At 39.2% G+C, this 21,653-nt stretch overlaps 1 protein-coding gene across 1 annotated transcript in view; it reads left to right on the top strand.

Annotated features, from left to right (window-relative positions):
* LOC126455442 (Down syndrome cell adhesion molecule-like protein Dscam2) overlaps positions 1-21,653 on the top strand; it is a 259,474-nt gene that overhangs the window by 204,507 nt on the left and 33,314 nt on the right. The window contains exons 15-16 of the mRNA XM_050091192.1: positions 422-715; positions 13,097-13,273. Of these exons, the coding sequence (XP_049947149.1) occupies positions 422-715; positions 13,097-13,273 (471 nt within the window). The remainder of the gene's footprint in view (positions 1-421; positions 716-13,096; positions 13,274-21,653) is intronic.

The raw sequence follows: 21,653 nt of genomic DNA, 5'->3' as shown, positions 1-21,653 counted from the left end.
GATAGGTATCCATAGTGTGTGCAGTGATAGTGTATAGAGATGTGAAGAAACAGATAAAGATTTACATTGTAAGTTAATCTGTGCAAATTATATAGGAACAAAAGTACATTGTATGGTAGAGATCAACCAAATGAGTCAATGCAGTTGGTAAGACACTGACTTCTTGTTTGAAAGAATTGAATTTGCTCTCTCTGGCCACCCTGATTAGCTTTTCGTAAATCATTTCAGGCAATTGCAGGTATAGTCCATAGTTCCTATATCAAGACGACAGCCAACCACCTGTCCTATCCTCATAAGAATATCCTTACATATTCATTTTATTTGTATGTTTGAAACTAGTTCTTTTCCTTGTATTTTGTTGACAAATCCTGTAACATTGTCAGATGATCTCTGGATTAGTTAATGATTAAATAATTTTCAGCTCCAGTGGCTCCAAGCAGTGCAGATTTGATAAAAGTAAACTCTACCTCAATATCTTTGAACTTGAGTTCTTGGAGTGATGGTGGATGTCCAATAACATCACTTGTTGTGGAGTATAAACAAAAGAAAGCAATAGCATGGACACTTGTTTCAAACAATATCAAAGTAGGAAAACCAGAATTCTTGGTGCTGGACCTGGATCCAGAAACCTGGTATACATTACGCATTACAGCTCATAATAGTGCTGGATCAACTGCAAAGGAATATAACTTTGTAACACTTACATATGGAGGAGGTATGTAGACATTTAGTTCTCGCATACATGTTAGCTTCTGTGTTAAGTGTTCACATGAATTATAAATGAATGTGGCAGCAATGTGTGTGTATATGTAACCAGTAGCATTAAAACATGTATTATATGTTGAAAAACAATACCTAAATTTACAATGTAGTATTAAAACATTTATTGTATGTTGAAAAACAATACCTAAATTTACAATGTAGCATTAAAACATTTATCATATGTTGAGAAACAATTCCTAAATTTACAATGTGATGTTGCTACTCCAGTTGTTACATATTTTGCACACGAGCTATAAAATTTAGCCTGCAGTCAAGAACAAAGCTGCAGGAGAAAACACACACACATTTAGTATATATGAACGTAGCAGGAAAATATAGATAATGACTCCAAAGCTTTCCAACACAGAAATTTCATCTTTGATAGCAAAAATCAATTTTACTAAATCTGGTGTTCTTTCCTGCTGAACTGTTGCTGCTGAACATAAAAAAAGAGAAATAATTTGACTAATTTACTTCATATTTTTATGTGATGCTTTAATAAATGTTTGGATGCACATAGGCTACATATTTTTAAATATGTATGGTGTATGTAATACATAAATTGGAAACATCATTAGTAAAAATCTTAAAAAGTTCTTGACTGATTGACTTCACATTTTTGCAAAGTACTCTCATAAATATTTACATGGAAATAGGTTATATATTTTCCCATGTGCTGGACAGTCATATGACTGGATTTACAGTGATGTGCCAACCACAGCCAGCACCTGTGGCTGAAAACGAGGAAGTGCCCCTTCAGAAGTGCCCCTTCAGTTTTGTAAAGGAGTGAGTCAGTTTACTACCATTTGGTAAAGATGACAAAAAGAAAACCCATGTTACGTCACAATTATTTATTATGTATCTGCTCTTATATGGGGCTTTTTTCACCATAATTTTTCGTGATGTTGCATATTAATTTATAGGATGATGACAAATATAACATCTATTAACTGTTTTTTAACATAAAATAATAAAAATGTTATCTTCTTATTTGTAAATAGCAAAATGCTTCTTGGTATTTTTTTCATGTTTTTACTGTAGTGTGTTTGCCATGTATCTAGATCTTAAAAATATTTAACATCAGTAAAAAATAATATTGAAAAAAGCTAATGCTGTTAGAAAATCTGAACACAATTATACAATATCAACTATTCTAGCTTTTCTGTTGGCAGAGTCGTTAGTGATGTTGTGAGTAGTATCCTACCGATATTATGGCCAAGTTGAGCACAAATGATTTTTACTATTTTTAATTTGAACAGGATCTTTCCGTGCTTGCTACTGTGACTGGCATCATTATTAAAATTTGTAATGAAATTATGATACTAGGGTATATGGCTGTTAAATTGTTTAAAAATATAAATTTCTGAATTTTTGTCACATTACTGTCTAAATGTTTAAAAAGGAAATGAAATGACATAATTTATGTTCAAAAATCTTCAGCAACTCTATCTGACAAACTATCAGTCACAGAAAGGCTTTACTTTAAATGATAACATTTAATCATAAGCTGGCTTTTATCTTGAGTTTCAACAAAAGACTAAATACATTGTTGTAAATAAATAACAAATGAAATCTTTCTTTTACTAACATTAGAGCTTCGTCTAAAATGTAAAAGTAGACATTAACCTTGGTTGGTTGGTTTTGGGAGTGGGACGAAACAGTTAGGTCATCAGGCACATTGAATGAGGGAAGGATGGGGAAGGAAGTTGGCCATCCCCTTTCAAAGGAACTAGCCCAAGATTTGCCTAACGCGATTTAGGGAAATCACAGAAAACCTAAATCAGGATGGCCAGACATGGGTTTGAACCATCATCCTCCTGAGTGTGAGTCCAGTGTGCTAACCACCACACTACCTCACTCGGTCAATAACCTTGAAAGAGGTTTTTGAGTCCGTTCGAGGGACCTGGTCTCCATGTTCATAGTAAAAAGTTTTCAGAGTTTTACAGTGTATTAGGGGTCTGTAAGTTTCAAATTCAGTTTCTATTTCTAATTTTGCAGCAGTTTCTCTGCATTATTTACAGCTATTTCAAATTTTTCGTCAGTTCAATACTTTTTTAAATCTGCTATACATCTAAAGCGACCTGCATATTCACATTAATAGACTGAAAAATTTTACTAACAAATTTTGCTTTTGTCAGTACATCGTGCTGTACATATATTCAACAAGTAAATGAAAATGTACATATTTTATCTGTTGGAGTTCTTACATAATATTTTACCTTTTGGTCAAAAGAAAAAGTGTTGTTTATTTCATATAAAGCATTGTAAATCTCTGGGAAATTATTATGGAACAGTCTTACGGCAATTATTCTATTTGTCAGCTTGTTCCAGACAATGGTTTTGAAGTTAAAATAGTAGTGTGTGTGTTTTTTAATATATCCAATTTTTTGTAGACAATGAAAAGTAATTGTACAGCTCTTGCACTATACTGGAAAAACCAGTAGTGTAGTAATTTAATTAGCTGCATTGTTAACAATTAAATTTAAACTATGGGCAGTGCATGGTATCTAATAAGCTTGCAGATTTATCTCCAACAATTGCTTTTGCAAAACCATTGATTTTGCCACACATGTTCAAACCATTGTCATAGCCATGCTCCCGTAAATTATTTATATCCAAATTATGTTTTGGTAGCTGTTCTTTAGTAAAAGAAGACAAACTGGTGCCAGTAGCATCAAAAATTGAACAAAAAGGTAAGGAGTGTTGTCTTGTTTCCAACTTGTTAAGTGTTCATTAAAATTAATCAGTCTGATAATAACACTAATTTGTTCCACATGTGAATAATCAGGAGTACAGTCAAGAGTAAATGAAAAATATTATTAGTTCAGCATAGATTTAAAATGTGGCTTTGGACTTGGGTTGCAAGTACAGAGATTATTTCATTCTGAATTTTGTCTCCAAGATGTGTCAGCATATCCATGAGACTTTTATCGTTCATCCCATGTCTTATGTGTTCAGTAATACTTGGATCAAATTTTCCATTTCAGTGCATTTTAGAAAATAACCACTATTCCGGTCATTTAATTTTCTGCTCTTCCTATGAAACGCCATGTTTTGTGAACTCAAAAATTTAATCACATAATCCTTTTAATAACAGTGTCCCAGCTCTCTTTCTCAGTGTCTACAAGTTTTTGATATACACACTGTAACAGTTATTTTGTTTTTTAAGGACTTATCTATTTCGATACATTTCTTATAATTACCGAAATGTGGAGAACTGTTCTTGTGTCTGTTTAAATCTAAAGCTAAATCCTGCTAGTCACTCCTTCCTTCACAAAATTTGTTATGTTTTGTTTTGAAAAGCTTATAACATAAGCAGAAAACAGCATGTTTTTGAAACTGAATAAAGTAGCCATTCTCTGTGATACTTCTCACCATTTCCTAAAGGCCTTTCATGATAATAAGTTGAAAACATTCGATTGAAAGTGTCACATGGATAATCATGCTTTCTCACTTGTCTGAGTGGTTTTTTTTATCAAACACTGCACCACTTCAGAATTTAAAACTGCAGGCTAAAGTCCAGTGTCATTTTCAGAGATACTTGATATCGATCTTGATATCCGTGGAGACAGTGGTCTTCGTGGTGTTGTTTGTGTACAAGCTGCAGACATAATTTCAGCAGCATCAACTTTTAACTTATCTTTGTCAGGTAACCTCCTATACTAGAAAACAATTTTTTGCTTTACTTTTTAAATAATGCCGTACATAGAAATTGATAGGACAAAAAAAGCGTGGCCCAATACCGAATGGCACAAAAGATGGTACAGTTTATGAAAAAACTGCAATAGCTCTTATTTAAAATTTGTACATTGATATAAAATAAGTTTTATATGTTTTATCACTGAACATTGTAAGAAAGACAAAGAGAATTGAATGTTGTGACTGCACTCATACATGTATGTGAGAACAGACAAGGTTGGTATAGTGGCAAAGGGGCTTGACTCACCTTTGAGGGACCCAGGTTCAATCCATGGGCCAGCTACCAAATTTGGGTCTACTGTTGGTTTCTCTACCATTTTATGCAAATATCAGAATGAGTCACTGAAACGGCTATGCACACACCCTTCTCTTCCACTGTTTCTAACAACCTTAGCTGTCAAGTGGATGTAAAACTTACTTCCTTCTGTCAGTATTCATTCACTGGACAGTCTCCATTATATTCCATTACAGATTTTACCACTTCAGCTGTAAGAAATTAGCTCTCAGCATTAAACAGTGCATTTTTTACTTTCTAAAATCACGTTGCACACTTAAGGGAACCGGTTAGGTTATACGAGCTCACATTTGCAGTTCTGAACAAAAATCATTATCCCTACTGAAGTTATTAGTGAATTTTAATGAATATTTTATTGTACATGGTATATATCTTTGGTGTAAATTTTCATTGCTTATGGGTTTCAAATTCAAAATATAGAGATTAAATAGTTAATATAATTAGTTAATATCAAATACAAAAATCTACTCTTCTTTAGGTGCCACTTTCTCAAAAAGTATAAAAGTTATTATTATGAAACTCTTCATGTGGTTTTTATGGTACACTCCTGAGTAGTGTGGCATAAATTGTGTGTTTAGATCAAATAGTTCATCTGTTATAATATTTATTATTTGCTACAGAAGTTACTTGAAAATTTTGTACTGTGTTTCTCTCACTAATGCCTTATAATACCCAAATTATAAATTTGGTATTGGGCATTAGAATACGTAGTACAGCATATAGGGTAATTTCTATGTTATAAAGTGTCTTACTAACTCTTTAAATTCAGTTTTAAAGCTTTTAGGCCTAGAGCTTTTTAGATGACTTGAATAATTTAAGGAATTAAAACACTATTGTACACAAAGGAAGAATGGTTTAAGGCTTTAATCATAAAGTACACAAATGTAAACAGATGTAAGAAGCAGATTTATCCCCCAACATGTACTGTAAGCATGTAAAAAGTTGGCCAGTTACATTACGGGAGAGGCGGGATTGAAAAGGGCAGTAGCTAAGCTGCTAGAGGGAAAGAGACTGTCAAAGCACAAATTATTAGTTGTTTCTTGCTGAGTGCTGCCCTGCTGCCCACTAATAGGTGAGCACTGCAGATAAACTGCTATGATATAAATTTCATTGGTAACGTAGATTTATAAATGTCCATTGTAGAACTGACCAGCTTCAAGTGTGGTTCCCATTTGTAGCGAAGAATGTAAAATTAAGTCTGTTGCACAATGCAATAATTAGGAAAAAAGTGGCCACTCATGATCACTGAGGCCGGTGACAATTGTAAACAGAAGATATTCAACTTGAAATGCTCCAAAGGGGACTGACATGTGGAGCCAGCTCGAGCAGATTTTGCAGTCCTTTGCAATAATTTCAAGCACCTCTTCTTCTTTCCTTACACACAAAGACACAAAATTATAATATTTTATTAGCATTATCATTCATTAAGAATTGTCTTATTTTCATGTATCCTGTTGTTTAATTCTGATGGTTTTTTATGTGAATATGCTACAATACATGAAACGGAAGTGAAATGTTTGTAGTGTAATGCATTTAGAGTTATCTGAAATTATTATATGCACCAAGATACAGCAATATTGCCTGCCAAGTGTATACAGGCAAGACACTGAAATGACCTCTAACAATGGATTTGCAGAGGGAAATGGATGTTATATAATGGTGAATTTCATCATCTCATTTCGTTCTTGATAAATTTGAAAAAGAGTGTTTCAAAAATGTTGAGAATGCTTTTTATAATGCACTTGACAAAATTTTCAATTTATACATTAAATAAGGATTTCAGCTTGTTGAAATCTCCAGTGGACACAATAGCACAAAAGTCTGACACAGCACCATCATTGTAATAATTGTAGCAGATTTTCCAGTTATTTCTAAAGAAATATACAGACTTGAAGTAGTGCACTTCATATGAGCAATATGAAGATAAAACTGCATTAGAAAAAAAAAAAAAATGAATTTTAGATGTTACGATGTGACAAATACTTTGAATTTTATGGAACCACAGTTGCTACGATGATTCAATTTGGAACTCTCTCCAACTACATTCAAGATACCAGCCACTACAATTATCATAGCTGAAATGTTGAACATGTGAAAATACTAGTTGTTCAGTGGTGGAGTGAATGAGTGGAACTTCGGTGAGGAAGAATGCATTCCTAAAAGCATCATGCTATCATGAACTATAGGAAGTCGATATGGGGAATGATTTGTCCAAGGTTACTGCATATGTTTTGTTGGGCTTTCACACAATGCTGCCATAAGGCGCAGTGGACCAGCAAGTGTAGGTAAATTGCACACAATGTAACAATATTTTGTGAAAACACTTTATAGATCATGAGCATTCAGTTGTTTTACTTATATGCTATTAATTATTTCTCAGTTGACACATACACAACACAACAAGACTTGATCATATGTTATGAAGCCGCAACTGTAAGATCTCTTAAGTTGCTACCAGTTAGAAATATAAGACAGTATACTAATTATATATAAAAACAAAGATGAGGTGACTTACCGAACGAAAGCGCTGGCAGGTCGATAGACACACAAACAAACACAAACATACACACAAAATTCAAGCTTTCGCAACAAACTGTTGCCTCATCAGGAAAGAGGGAAGGAGAGGGGAAGACGAAAGGAAGTGGGTTTTAAGGGAGAGGGTAAGGAGTCAAACCAATCCCGGGAGCGGAAAGACTTAACTTAGGGGGAAAAAAAAGGACAGGTATACACTCGCACACACACACATATCCATCCACACATACAGACACAAGCAGACATATTTAAAGACAAAGCGTTTGGGCAGAGATGTCAGTCGAGGCAGAAGTGTAGAGGCAAAGAAGTTGTTGAAAGACAGGTGAGGTATGAGTGGCGGCAACTTGAAATTTAGCGGAGATTGAGCCCTGGCGGATGACGAGAAGAGAGGATATACTGAAGGGCAAGTTCCCATCTCCGGAGTTCGGATAGGTTGGTGTTGGTGGGAAGTATCCAGATAACCCGGACGGTGTAACACTGTGCCAAGATGTGCTGGCTGTGCACCAAGGCATGTTTAGCCACAGGGTGATCCTCATTACCAACAAACACTGTCTGCCTGTGTCCATTCATGCGAATGGACAGTTTGTTGCTGGTCATTCCCACATAGAATGCATCACAGTGTAGGCAGGTCAGTTGGTAAATCATGTGGGTGCTTTCACACGTGGCTCTGCCTTTGATCGTGTACACCTTCCGGGTTACAGGACTGGAGTAGGTGGTGGTGGGAGGGTGCATGGGACAGGTTTTGCATCGGGGGCGGTTACAAGGATAGGAGCCAGAAGGTAGGGAAGGTGGTTTGGGTATTTCATGGGGATGAACTAACAGGTTACGAAGGTTAGGTGGATGGCGGAAAGACACTCTTGGCGGAGTGGGGAGGATTTCATGAAGGATGGATCTCATTTCAGGGCAGGATTTGAGGAAATCGTATCCCTGCCGGAGAGCCACATTAAGAGTCTGATCCAGTCCCGGAAAGTATCTTGTCACAAGTGGGGCACTTTTGTGGTTCTTCTGTGGGGGATTCTGGGTTGCCACGAAGACCTAGGCTGTAGGGAATCTGCTCCAGTCCGGAATCCCTGAATCATTACACCAACAACCTGACAACAGCTTTCGCATCCCGCAACTACCCTCCCGACCTGGTACAGAAGCAAATAACCAGAGCCACTTCCTCATCCCCTCAAACCCAGAATCCCCCACAGAAGAACCACAAAAGTGCCCCACTTGTGACAGGATACTTTCCGGGACTGGACCAGACTCTGAATGTGGCTCTCCAGCAGGGATACGACTTCCTCAAATCCTGCCCTGAAATGAGATCCATCCTTCATGAAATCCTCCCCACTCCGCCAAGAGTGTCTTTCCGCCGTCCACCTAACCTTCGTAACCTGTTAGTTCATCCCTATGAAATCCCCAAACCACCTTCCCTACCCTCTGGCTCCTATCCTTGTAACCGCCCCTGATGCAAAACCTGTCCCATGCACCCTCCCACCACCACCTACTCCAGTCCTGTAACCCGGAAGGTGTACACGATCAAAGGCAGAGCCACGTGTGAAAGCACCCACGTGATTTACCAACTGACCTGCCTACACTGTGATGCATTCTATGTGGGAATGACCAGCAACAAACTGCCCATTCGCATGAATGGACACAGGCAGACAGTGTTTGTTGGTAATGAGGATCACCCTGTGGCTAAACATGCCTTGGTGCACAGCCAGCACATCTTGGCACAGTGTTACACCGTCCGGGTTATCTGGATACTTCCCACCAACACCAACCTATCCGAACTCCGGAGATGGGAACTTGCCCTTCAGTATATCCTCTCTTCTCGTCATCCGCCAGGCCTCAATCTCCGCTAAATTTCAAGTTGCCGCCACTCATACCTCACCTGTCTTTCAACAACTTCTTTGCCTGTGCACTTCTGCCTCTACTGACATCTCTGCCCAAACTCTTTGTCTTTAAATATGTCTGCTTGTGTCTGTATGTGTGGATGGATATGTGCGTGTGTGCGAGTGTATACCTGTCCTTTTTTCCTCCTAAGGTAAGTCTTTCTGCTCCCGGGATTGGAATGACTCCTTACCCTCTCCCTTAAAACCCACTTCCTTTCGTCTTCCCCTCTCCTTCCCTCTTTCCTGATGAGGCAACAGTTTGTTGCGAAAGCTTGAATTTTGTGTGTATGTTTGTGTTTGCTTGTGTGTCTATCGACCTGCCAGCGCTTTCATTCGGTAAGTCACCTCATCTTAGTTTTTATATATAATTTTTCCCACGTGGAATGTTTCCTTCTATTATATAGACAGTATACCAATTTTTACCAACATACACCTATTAGAACTAGGAAGCTGAAGCTCATATTTTCCTAGACAAGCAATTAAACTGTGTGTCTCACCACAAAGCCATTCTATTAATTAGTAAATAACTAACCAATCATACACTACATACAATAACAACCTAACAAGTATAGTGTGTTTTCCTATTTGTGATAATAATAAAAGATCTCATCAGCATTGTGCATATCATAAAACTGTAAATTTGCCTTAATTGTGAATGCTGGTTTACAAATCACTTGTCAATGTGGATGGCACTCTTGGTTCTTCGACATCTTCTGGAAGTAAGAGGAGTAGGTAAAACTACTGAATTTGTTTTTATTCATGGACCTACTTTATTTTGTGGTGCGAAGTTAAATTTTTCTTTAATGAAAGTTTCTTCCTCTTCCAGTTTGGGTAACAGATGGATAACTGTAGCTTTCGTTGCTTATAACAATGCAGGAAGAGCAGGTTTGGAATCCTTTGAAACTAGGGAAATCCTAGCTTACCGTACTATACCTGTTTCTGAGATTATTATTGCTAGTGAGGGTTCCTACCTTTTACCGCACGGGAGTTTGTCTTTGTCTTGTCGTAGATGTTGTAAGATAAATTCCGATTGTAGTATTCACTTATGGGTGAAGGCTAGTGGTCCTGCTTCTTTGGAAGATTGTCGTATTGTGGGTGATTGTACTTTATATAATCATTGAAAGCAGATTTCAAATCGGCCCTTTTAAGGGCCACAAATACTACACATTGATTTTGCCAAAAGCCGAGAAGCGATTCTTCTTGGGGTTTTAGCTCCCTGGGGCACTCTGGGATGCTCTCTGGGGCACCCTGGGATGCTCTGTGGGCTGGTCAATAGATGTCGAGCACAGTCTCTGATTGGTTGTCTTGGTTTTGGCGCGCAATTCAAATTACGTTTGAGCAACAAATATTTAAAGAATATAGTTAACTGCTTTTTGCAGATGATCAAGACTGGCAACATTACTTTTGTTTCTGGTACTACTTGTCCTTTAATGAAAATATAAAGATATGAAAGTAAACAAATTACAAGACTAGCATATGTCACAGGAAACCATAGGTCACTCATTACAAAACTGTATGACACATTTAAAGATTACCAGATTCGAAAGATCACTTATGGGAATGGCAGATGAACAGTCTTGTCCAAGGCAGTGTCGTGACTCCTTTCCTATCCAACCTCTCTACCAATGACAAAATAACATCAAATTACTTGAGTCACTTCCTGTACATTGATGATCACGCTGTCACAGCACAAAGAAAGAGTTTTAAGGAGGTAGTGTGCTGGTGTAAGCTGTTGCCAGCACACCAGTCGGCAAATATGTAGTGCGGAGATCGATAGTAGGTGCTGGATCAAGTGTCCCTATCAGAAGAGAGGCCAGAGGCAGGTTTGCAAGCAACATGTTACCAGTGCCCTTATGACAGTAAGTATTTAGGCAGCCACAGCTGACTGGAGGGCCGCACTAACTTAGTCACTGACACACTAACTCACACTCCAGTTTGGCATCTGTCAGTTCACATCCCAGGCTATGATTGCACATAGTGACCAGTATTGTGCCCCTAGCTAGATTACTAATATTGTTTGCAAGAGAACTATTATGGATGAGCTTGTACCACAATACATGGACTCTATTAAAGTTAAGTAGCAGCTATCGGTTCATGTAAATAAAGAACTGTGTTAATCCATATGTGCATTTGTGCTGTAGAAAGAGGATACCGGCCACACATAACAACATCCTCTCCCTTGCTCCCCTATGGTGCAAGACTCTACAGTGGTGATGAGGACTACAGGCAGAACACAATGTTGAATGTGCTCCAATAATCATGTCAGTATACTATCACAAAAAACACTTAAACCAAAACCCTCAAACACGAAGTCAGTGCCATCCACCTTCACTCAAAACAGTCAAATTGAAAGCTGAATATGTACAGATGCAAATGGAGAACTGGACCAAAGATGCTGAAAACCACAGATCAGTCACTGTGCTTCTCCACAGCAAAACGTGCTTGCCCAGAGTAGTACAGATCTTTAAATGCCAAAAATATCAATGTAAGCTTAAATAAAACATGCCAACTAATAACTGGTTGCATGAAACTCCCACTGGTTGGTAAACTACACAAAGCAGCTAGACTTACGGTCCACAGTATACAATGAACTGATCACAACCATACAGAGAAGCTTAAGCATACCTTCGATGAGTGCCACACCATGCCTTGTTTTGGAACTTCCTGTGGACCGAAAGACTTAAATCTGACAAGAAATTTGTGAGCAAAGAATTCACTGAGCCTCCAAATGATTACTCCCCACTACAGAAGATACCCAGTAGTGACAACCTGAGATGGAAGAGGAGCCTAAACCACATCAGAATGAGCATAGCACCAGTGAAGGCAAACTTGATCAAGTGGTGCCTTATGGATGAACATGATGACAGATGTGGTGGAGATCCAGATATGGATCTTCCCTTGTAGAGTTCTCAATATATGCTCTCCCCCTTTCAGCTGCTTCTTCCTTGCTTAGTACTGGCTTGCTGCTGCCTTAGCTTATAGTTTTCATACTGATACTTCTGTTCTCTGCATAGGCCTGTTTAATTTGACTGTGTACAGCATATATCATTCCCATAGTTATGCATAGTTGTACAGTCTTGAATTTCTGCTCTAGCCATTCCTGCTTAGCCGCTAAGCATTTTCTGTCAGTCTCATTTTTAGTTGTCTGTATTCCCTTTTACCTCATTTGCTACATGTATTCACATAATTAAGGAAGTAGACATACTTTGATATTAGCATACTTATTAGAAATAGCCTGCAGTGATTGTTTCTGCCTGTCTATGTATAAATTGACTTGTTCTGCATTCCTGAAGGCTGTCCTTTGGGATGGGTTTTACAGAACATGCTGTGTGAAAGAAGGAATGAATGTGTGAATGGAGAATACAATTTAATTGTGATATAGACTGTAATTTGGTAGTAAGGAAAGAGGAGAAAGAAAAAAATAGTAGGAGTACGTGAACTAGGGGAAAGGAATGAACAAGGAAGCCATACAGTTGAATTTTGCACAGAGAAAAATTTAATAATTGCTAACTCTTGGATTAAAAATTATGAGTGAATATCATACATTTGGAAGAATACTGGAGACATCAGAAGTTTACATATAGACTATTTAATGGTAAGAGAGAGAAATTTTAATATCATATTTTAAACTGCAAGAAATATCTAGGGGCAGACGTAGACTCTGACCTTACTTATGAATTGCAGATTAAAACTGAAGAAAGTGCAGAGTTTCAGACAGTGCATTAGCCAATGATTGGCTGAAACAGAGGAAATGAATGACTGTAATGGCAAATTTAATAATAATGGCTACTTCTGTATTAGAGATACTCTTTCTATTTACACAGTTTTAATTTAGTCATGTTTCAAACGTCTGTAGAGTCTTCAGAAATAAGGTATGTTATGACAGATCCAAATTATATCTTTTCTTAATTGTTGTCAAATTTACTTTCAGCCACAATTTCACCTGATGCTGCAGAGCGTTCAATATCTGGGGGCAAAATGTTCTATAGTGATCTTGGAATTATAGGACCAACAGCATCAGCTGTTATAGTTCTTCTAGCAGCTGCCACTGGCCTTTTATTGTACCTCAGAAAAAATCAAGAGATGTTGTCGTCAAAACCATTTGGAGGTATTTTTATCAATCAGCTACATATGAGTATCAGTTAATAATAACTGAGATGAAATTAATCATGCCAAAAGCACTTCGGAATGCTTGGTATTGTGACTCTACCACCTGTATACATTTGCAGTATTATATCCTTCCAACTTATGAAACAAAGTAAACATTCTTTTTATAATTACAAAACCAAGCAATTCTCCCTTGTATTCTGATTCTTATTTAATGATCCATAGTTTGTAGGTAATGTAATACCTGCTATGTTACTTGTGTTATTGCAGGGATTTCTGTGTAACTTATATACAGTAGACATGTATCCTTGATTGTATCTGTGCAGACTGAAGTGACAAATAAAAATTTATACCAAGGCCAGGATATGAACCTGGGTTTCCTGCCCACCAGGCAGATGTGCTAACCACTGCGCCACCCTGGTGCAGTGACTTTGCACAGTTACATGGAATACCCTTGCATTCCTCCCTCCTCCGTCCAAATTCTCATCCACATCTTAGCCCGTTTGGTATTCCCCCTAAACTTGAACAGTATGAGAGGTTCTCCAACTGTATTAGAATATACCTCAGCATTGAGCAAAATACCAAGTGAGCTGCGGCATGAATGGAAATTTGGACAGAGCAACAGGCATGTTGGTGTAATCCATGCTGTTGTGCAAAGCCATTGAGCAGGGTGGAGTAGTGGTTAGCACTCCTACCTAGTGAGCAGGACACCAGGATATGAACTGTGGCCTTGGCACAAATTTTCTTGTGCAGTTTTAGTCTGCATATATACATCAGGCAGGATCCCCCATTTAATTTGATGCCAAGGTGCTATTCCACTACAGTTGGGGAGCCTCTACAGTGCTGTTCAAATTGAGGGGCAATGAGAAAGTGGACCAAGGAATGAATGGGAATTTGTGCTGAAGAGGGAGGGATTGCAGGGTTGTCCATGCAGTTGTGCAAAGCTGCTGCGCCAGGTTAGTGCATCTGCTTAGTGAGCAGGAGACCCAGGTTTGAAACCCAGCCTTCCTTGGTACAGACTTTCATTTGCACTTCAGTCTGCATATATACATCATAGACGTTTGAAACCAAAGCTCTCTGGAAACATATAGTTTCATTTGATTCAAGCACCTGTGCCTGGGTCAAGGAGAATACAAATTGAGCTGAGACATGAATGGGAATTTGGATTGAGGAGGGAGGAGTGATAGGGTAGTCTGTGGCATTGTGCAAAGCTACTTTGGCAGGTTGGTACAGTGGTTAGCACTTATGCCTAGTAAGCAGAAGACCCAGATTCAAAAACTGGCTTTGATGCAAATTCTTTCATCACTTCAGTCTGTGTGTATACATTCAGTTCTGTACATGTTCTATCATTATGTTTCTTATGTCATCCCAGGAATAAATGATGAGGATGAAGTGGCACTTAAACACAAAAGGGCAGTGAGACAAATAACACTTAGTAAGCAACATTTTGATATTACTTAACTTTATAACATGCAGTGTCCAAATACACAGGAGGGTCACAATACAAACAAAGCGTTCAATATGGCAGCTCAAATCCAATCCGTTCATGTGGAGGTCACAAAAGTATTCAGCTGCAAGTGAGTGACCCCAAGACTGAACCAAGACCACCCATGAGCAGGTCCATGCCTTTCCAGCCCTCCCAATGGGGCGCTGCAGTCTCTGCCTGTGGATGCTGTCTCCACTGGAAGACATAGATTGGTACAAAGGGCTCCATATGTTCATATGCCCCTCCCCCAACCACCCCCTCCTCCACCATCATCATATACTGCAGCTGAACTCCCACCCACACACTGTCATGTCCTCTGAGCTCACCTAGGAACACCATCCCATAAACCTGGACAAAGAGTATGCCCCCATGCCCAGCAGTGACCAGAGTCTTCCTCCCTTGACGACGGCAATGGCACGGGCAATGACAGTGGCATAGGTGACAGTGATTCTGAGGGGCCATGGCGGCCCAGTGGAACACAGCTGAGTGGAGTGGTGCACCCTGCTGGTGCTGCAGCAATGGCAACATGGCGACATTGATATCTGTAGGCTCCCCATCCAGCATTGCCAGCACAGGACCAGATGGAGGCAAAGATGGCAGAGGCTGGGGGGTCATCCTGGGCAGCACGTCTCCATATTGAGAAGAGATGGCAGAACAACCAAGCCCACAAACACGCAACTGATTTTTATGGTGGTGTAACACTCCATAGGGCACCTGTACTAATTTCATGGAATAACCAATGATTTTCAACACAATTACCTTCTCCCAGCACTTGCTACCATGGAAGCATCTGAAAAAGACAAGATTATCAGGTTTAAACTGAGTGTGCAGCTGTGGAATGATAGCCAAACATGATGGGGGATGCAGCAGCTGGAAGAAGGATCCAAGCATGCAACAGCACCAGTGGTGAGCATTCATTTTGTGGCCGGGAGCAGTATGAGACCACAAACAACAATAGTGATTCCTCTCTAGTGTGAGAAGTGTACAACTGGGACATTTTTTGCTTCAATGTCTGAATCAGTTGTTCAGCTACACCATTGGATTAGGAGTGAAGCGGTACAGTGGTGATAATGCTTGATTCCATTGGAAACACAAAACTGCTGGAATGCTACTGATGTAAACTGTGGTCCTTTGTCTGAAATGGCCACTTTAGGGAGGCCCTCTATGCAAAAAATGGACTGCAGTGTTTTCACTGTGCTAATAATTGTGGGGGAGCACATCAGAACCACAAATGGGAACTTTCTGTAAGCATCAGTGACAAGAAGCCAGGGGGGGTTCCCAAAGGGGCCCATGTAACCAATATGCACTCTTTGCCAAGGGAGGCTAGTCTGAGATCAGTCAAAATTTTTTTGTCTGTAGGAAGCGTGGTGCTCTATGCAAACCATACACTGTGAGGTGAATTGTTCAATTTGTTGTCCATACCAACCCCTGTGCTGTGGCATCAGGCAAGCTGCTTAGTTCTTGCCATGCCTCAATCGCTTTGATGTAGGAGGCCAAGAATTTACTGCTGAAGTGAAAAAGGAACCACTTCATGACATCGGTCATTTATCTATGTGAAGGAAATAACACGACTTTGAAGTGACAAATTGTATCACAGTGCAAAATAACAATGATCAATGGGGTTGCTGTTCTGCTGAAATGTGCACAGTCAGCCAGATTGGAATCCACAGTCAATGCCTGAGCAATCTGATGAGCATCAGTGTGGTAGCAAAATTCTTCAGAAGCGTCAAACACTAAGTCGGTGCTTACTGAGAGGCATGAAAGAGTATTAGCATTTGAGTGTTTTGTAGCTGGTCGATACACACTCTCATATTGATAACTGGCACTGCAGTTTTGGTCTGTACAGGGAGGAACCGGCCCCATCAAGCTAAACAGTGAAACATCTGGCTTATGATCTGTCACCAAGCAGAACTTCCTGCCATATATGTATTGGTGAAATTTGGTGACTGTAGACAATATCAAGAGCTTCTTTCTCTATTCATGAATATTTACTCTCAGCTCTGTTCCAGAATTTGGAAGCAAAAGCAATTGGTCTGTCTACAGATCCAATTCTGTGAGAAAGGATAGTGCTAATTTCATATGACAAAGCAACAATAGCAAGAATGACTGGCTTTGCAGGATCAAACTGCACGAAACAATAGTCACTAAGCAAGGCATCTTTTGAGTTTCTGAAGTACAATTTCATGATCATGAACCACACAAATGGAACATTCTTTCTGCAAAGGTGATGCAACAGAGCAGCAATCTGCACAGCCTGTGGGACGAATCGAATGTAATATTTAAATTTTTCTAGAATAGTTTGCTATTCAATTTCTCCCAGAAAAGCTTGCAATTCAGTTTGCTTGCAAGGAGCTGGCAGATCATGTATAGTAGTGAAGAATGATCGCAAGGGGTGAAACCTCTGATTGTTAATGATATGTTCTAGATACATAATTTCAGGCTGAAAGAATGAATACTCTCCTTTATTTTAATGTAAACCTACATCTTAGATAACCAGTTTGGACAAGAAGAGAATAGAAGCTTTCGAAATGTGGTGCTACAGAAGAATGCTGAAGATAAGGTGGGTAGATCACGTAACTAATGAGGAGGTATTGAATAGGATTGGGGAGAAGAGAAGTTTGTGGCACAACTTGACTAGAAGAAGGGATCAGTTGGTAGGACATGTTTTGAGGCATCAAGGGATCACAAATTTAGCATTGGAGGGCAGCGTGGAGGGTAAAAATCGTAGAGGGAGACCAAGAGATGAATACACTAAGCAGATTCAGATGGATGTAGGTTGCAGTAGGTACTGGGAGATGAAGAAGCTTGCACAGGATAGAGTAGCATGGAGAGCTGCACCAAACCAGTCTCAGGACTGAAGACCATAACAACAACAACAACATCTTAGAGCACTTTAAAAAGTTTGCATAAATTTGCTAGATGTTCCTCAGAAGTACATCTTGAAACAAGAATATCATCTAAGTAATTTCCACAAACTGGGACCAGGGTCATTAACTATTCAAAGTATCATTGAAAGATAGCAGGTGCGGAAGCCCTGCCATATGGCAAATGTGAAAATTTAAATAACCCCTGATGGTCGTTGATAACAAGAGCGTGCTGGAACTGTTCATCAACAGGTAACTGTGAACGTAAGCATCTCACTTAAAAAGTGAATAAAAGTGACCAGACCGTCACCCTCTGTGTGGTTTTAGTTTGTTTTGTCTTGTTTTTGCCTCAGTATCTCTTGTTCTGTCTCGGCTGTGATCTCTTCTGTTCCTTGTTTTTATTCTCTGTGGGTGTTCTTTGTCTTTGGAAAAAGGGACCGATGACCATAGCAGTCTGGTCCCTTTAATCCCCCCAAACCAACCAACCAAAAGTGACCAGCACCCTGTTTGTGCTTTAATTCGTCAGGCATATCAAAGGAAACGAGTCAATCACAATTTGTGGATTGACTGTTGACCTAAAGCCTGCACACAAATGTACTTTTCTTGATAGCTTCCATATGATGACTAACAGCAGTGCCCATTGGCTGGTACCAGGTGAGGTGGTGCAGTGGTTAGCACACTGGACTCACATTCGAGAGGATGACGGTTCAAACCCGCATCTGGCCGTTTCGATGTAGGTTTTCTGTGATTTCCTTAAATTGCTCCAGGCACATGTCAGGAAGGTTCCTTTCTAAGGGCATGGCCTATTTCCTCCCTCATCCTTGACACAATCTGAGCTTGGGCTCGATCTCTGATGACCTCGATATTGAGAGGGATGTTAAACCCAATCTTTCTTCCTTTTTCCCATTAACTGGCTGCAGTGGGTACAATCATTCCACTTTCTTGTTGAGCTAATAGTTCCTGAGCAACTTGGCCCCTAATTGCATGAGAAACAGGGCAAGCAAAAACAAAGTGAGGCTGAGCATTGCCTTTCATACAGATACAAGCCTCAGAATTGTCAGCCTGCCTAAATCGTCTTGAAATAAGCCAATAAATTCCTTGCAACTTCCCAATGTTGGAGTGACAGGCACAAATGAGTTCACTAATAAAACATGTCTTCTACTTTAAAGTCAAATAACTGAAAAGAATCCATTCTAAAAATATTTTTGCAGCCACATGAACGCAACACTATAAATGGAACTGTTTTGGCTATGCTGCAAAAAGTAGTGGGTGAGTTGCACAGACTAACACCAGAATGTCATTACCATTGTAGGCAGACAACATAGATTGACTCTGGTGTAATCATCTCTTTATTGAACAAGTAACCATTGACAGACTGCAAGCAAATTTTCTGTTTGGCAATTTCCACTATGACAAAGTTTGTTGTAGTGATGTTGAATGGAAGAAGTGTTTGACATTTTCTGTGATGCATTACAATGTGACTAGGCCTTGAAGATACTGCATTCACTTAGTGCACTGACTGTTTTTGCACTTCATTCCTTTTACAGCAAACTGCCTGTAAGTGTCCATGTTTCCCAAAATGGAAGCACTTAGTGTCATGAAATGACAGGCTTGGCACATATGTGCTTTGAAGCAATGGGAGCAAGAACTGACACTGCTAGACTGTTTGTGTCAGTGCTGCTGGTGTTTACTATATTGCAATGAGACTTAGCATGCCTTGGCTGTCTGTTAACAGGCATACACTGTTTACAAGTATCCTGCACGAATTGGTGTGGAATCAAAACTATCCACTGAAATGTCATGCAAGTCCTGATGTTCAATCAAATGAAGCACTTGTTAGAGGGTGGGGTTGGGGTACTTTAAAATCTGATCAGAAATGCAAGAATCTGACACATTTTGTGTGATAGCATCTCTAATCATTTCATCACTAAATTACCACCACACTCGCACTTCTAATTACTGTGACAGGTCAACACTGCAGTACAGCTACCCATTGCTTATAGGTCTGATTTGCTTCTCATTGGAGGCAAAAAAATTTATTCCTAGCTGCAACCACATTGATCTGAGAATCCTAATACTTGTGTAGCAGAGCTACCAGATTTTTCTAGGCACACTTTCAGGGCACATGGTTGGGAACAGTTTTATAGTAAGAAGATAAGTAGGCACACCAACTGTAGCCAGAAAATAAGGAGGTTTTGACATATCTTGCACTTGATGCACTGCAAAAAGTACATTGAGCTGAGTACAATACACAGTCCATTCCTCCATGTTAATTTCAAATAGCCAAAAAGGTGGCCCAAAGTTGGCACTTGGTGGTGATGGTGCTGCTGCTGCTTGATATGACAGGATCTGTGTCATCATTTGCATTACGTGTTGCATTTCCTGGACCTGAAACTGGATAACATGAATTGAAGAGGGTTCTTGCACTGTGTTTTGCAAATTGCTAGCCATAATTAAATAACAAGAACAAAACACCCAAAAGAAATTAGCTAAAAGAAACAGTGTTAGGTGCAGCTTGAAGAACAAGAGAATTTCAATAAATGCAGCAGTGGAAGTAAGCACAAATACACACAAAGACAAATAACAAATCAGTGCAAGCAGTGAGAGCAAGTGAAAAGCAAAAGTGACTGCAAAACAAGCATAAATTTTAAATCCAATTATGTTTAGATGCAGTATCCACATACACAGCAGGCCACCATACAGGCAAAGTGTTCAGTAAAGCAATTCAAATCCAATTCATTCAGATGGAGCTCACAAAAGTCCAATTAATGATGACTGGTTAGCAGGCCTTGTTAACTCAGCAGGTGACCGCAAGACTGAACCAAGACTGCCCTCAAGCTGGCCGGTCTGCTCCTTTTCAACTCTTCCAATGGGGCACTGCAGCCCCTGCTTGCAGAGGCTCTCCCTGCCAGAGGATATAGATGTGCTGCAGCTCACATGGCTTAGGCTGCCAGCCTCTGCAAGTGACATGGCAGGTAGTGGAGTCAATGTGGAAGCACTTCACAAAGCTTGTAGACCAAGAATAACTCATACATTTTTTCTTTTCTTACATTTGAAAACCTCACTGAAATATCTTCTTGACAGTGAACTATTACTGTTGTAAAGTATTTTGTTCCAGAACTGCACAGACTAATGTGATGGGCAATAAATTAGAATAATGCAGTATAATCAATGAAGTAATTATTCTGCAAAATTGGATTGCAGAAATCTCAGCTAAAGTCAGTAAATCAACATTGTGCAAAGGCCTCTTCAAATAGTCTTATGTTTTTACATCCCTTTCCCATTATGTTTTCTTTTTAACTAAATGTGGAGCTGGTTAATAAACTTCTTAAAATAAGTGTAATAGATTTTCTGCTAATTATACCAGACACTAAGTTGAGACTTGCTCTGCATCTTTGAGAATTCTATCTCACTGTGGGACTAAAAGAAGAGCGAATAGAGAAAAAGCTACATGTCTACATCAGTTCTATCTGTGCATTTGGTAATTTAATGTTGTTGGCTTGCATACCTGCGTTATTAGTAATATATTAATGAATTTTAGGTTATATTTGTCTATGTGCAACTGATAAATGCAATTTTTGTGTTAACCAACCAATTTCACCTTACTTTAGCGAGGTGTCTTTAGTGGTGTTGCATATTGTGCTCTATTGCTTATAAGCTACAAACATTATATAAACAATACATATATTTTATTACTTATGGTATGTGTTTGTCTTTCACATATGTTGTGCTGTTCTTCTGGTGGAGCTATTCTTATTTCTTTTCCACTAAGAAATCTTATCAGCAAAGACAGATTAATAAAATGGCAGGATCTGAACTGTTTGCACAGCTTGTTCACAATAACTTGGCACTTTTATTGGCACTGTAAAAAAACAGAGAAAATTGGAACTAGTCAAAAGAATTTCATTTGTCTCTGAGTGCTGCCAATGCTAAGCTGCCACTACAGACGAAGTGTTACCGTACGTGTCGAAAGGCACAAAACACTTATAATAGTATCAGAAGTGCTTCAAACAGCTGATGCTGGCTTCCCC

This window comes from Schistocerca serialis, chromosome 2 (assembly GCF_023864345.2).
Source record: "Schistocerca serialis cubense isolate TAMUIC-IGC-003099 chromosome 2, iqSchSeri2.2, whole genome shotgun sequence".
Taxonomy (NCBI): Eukaryota; Metazoa; Arthropoda; class Insecta; order Orthoptera; family Acrididae; genus Schistocerca; species Schistocerca serialis.
This window is presented reverse-complemented; position numbering and strand designations above follow the sequence as displayed.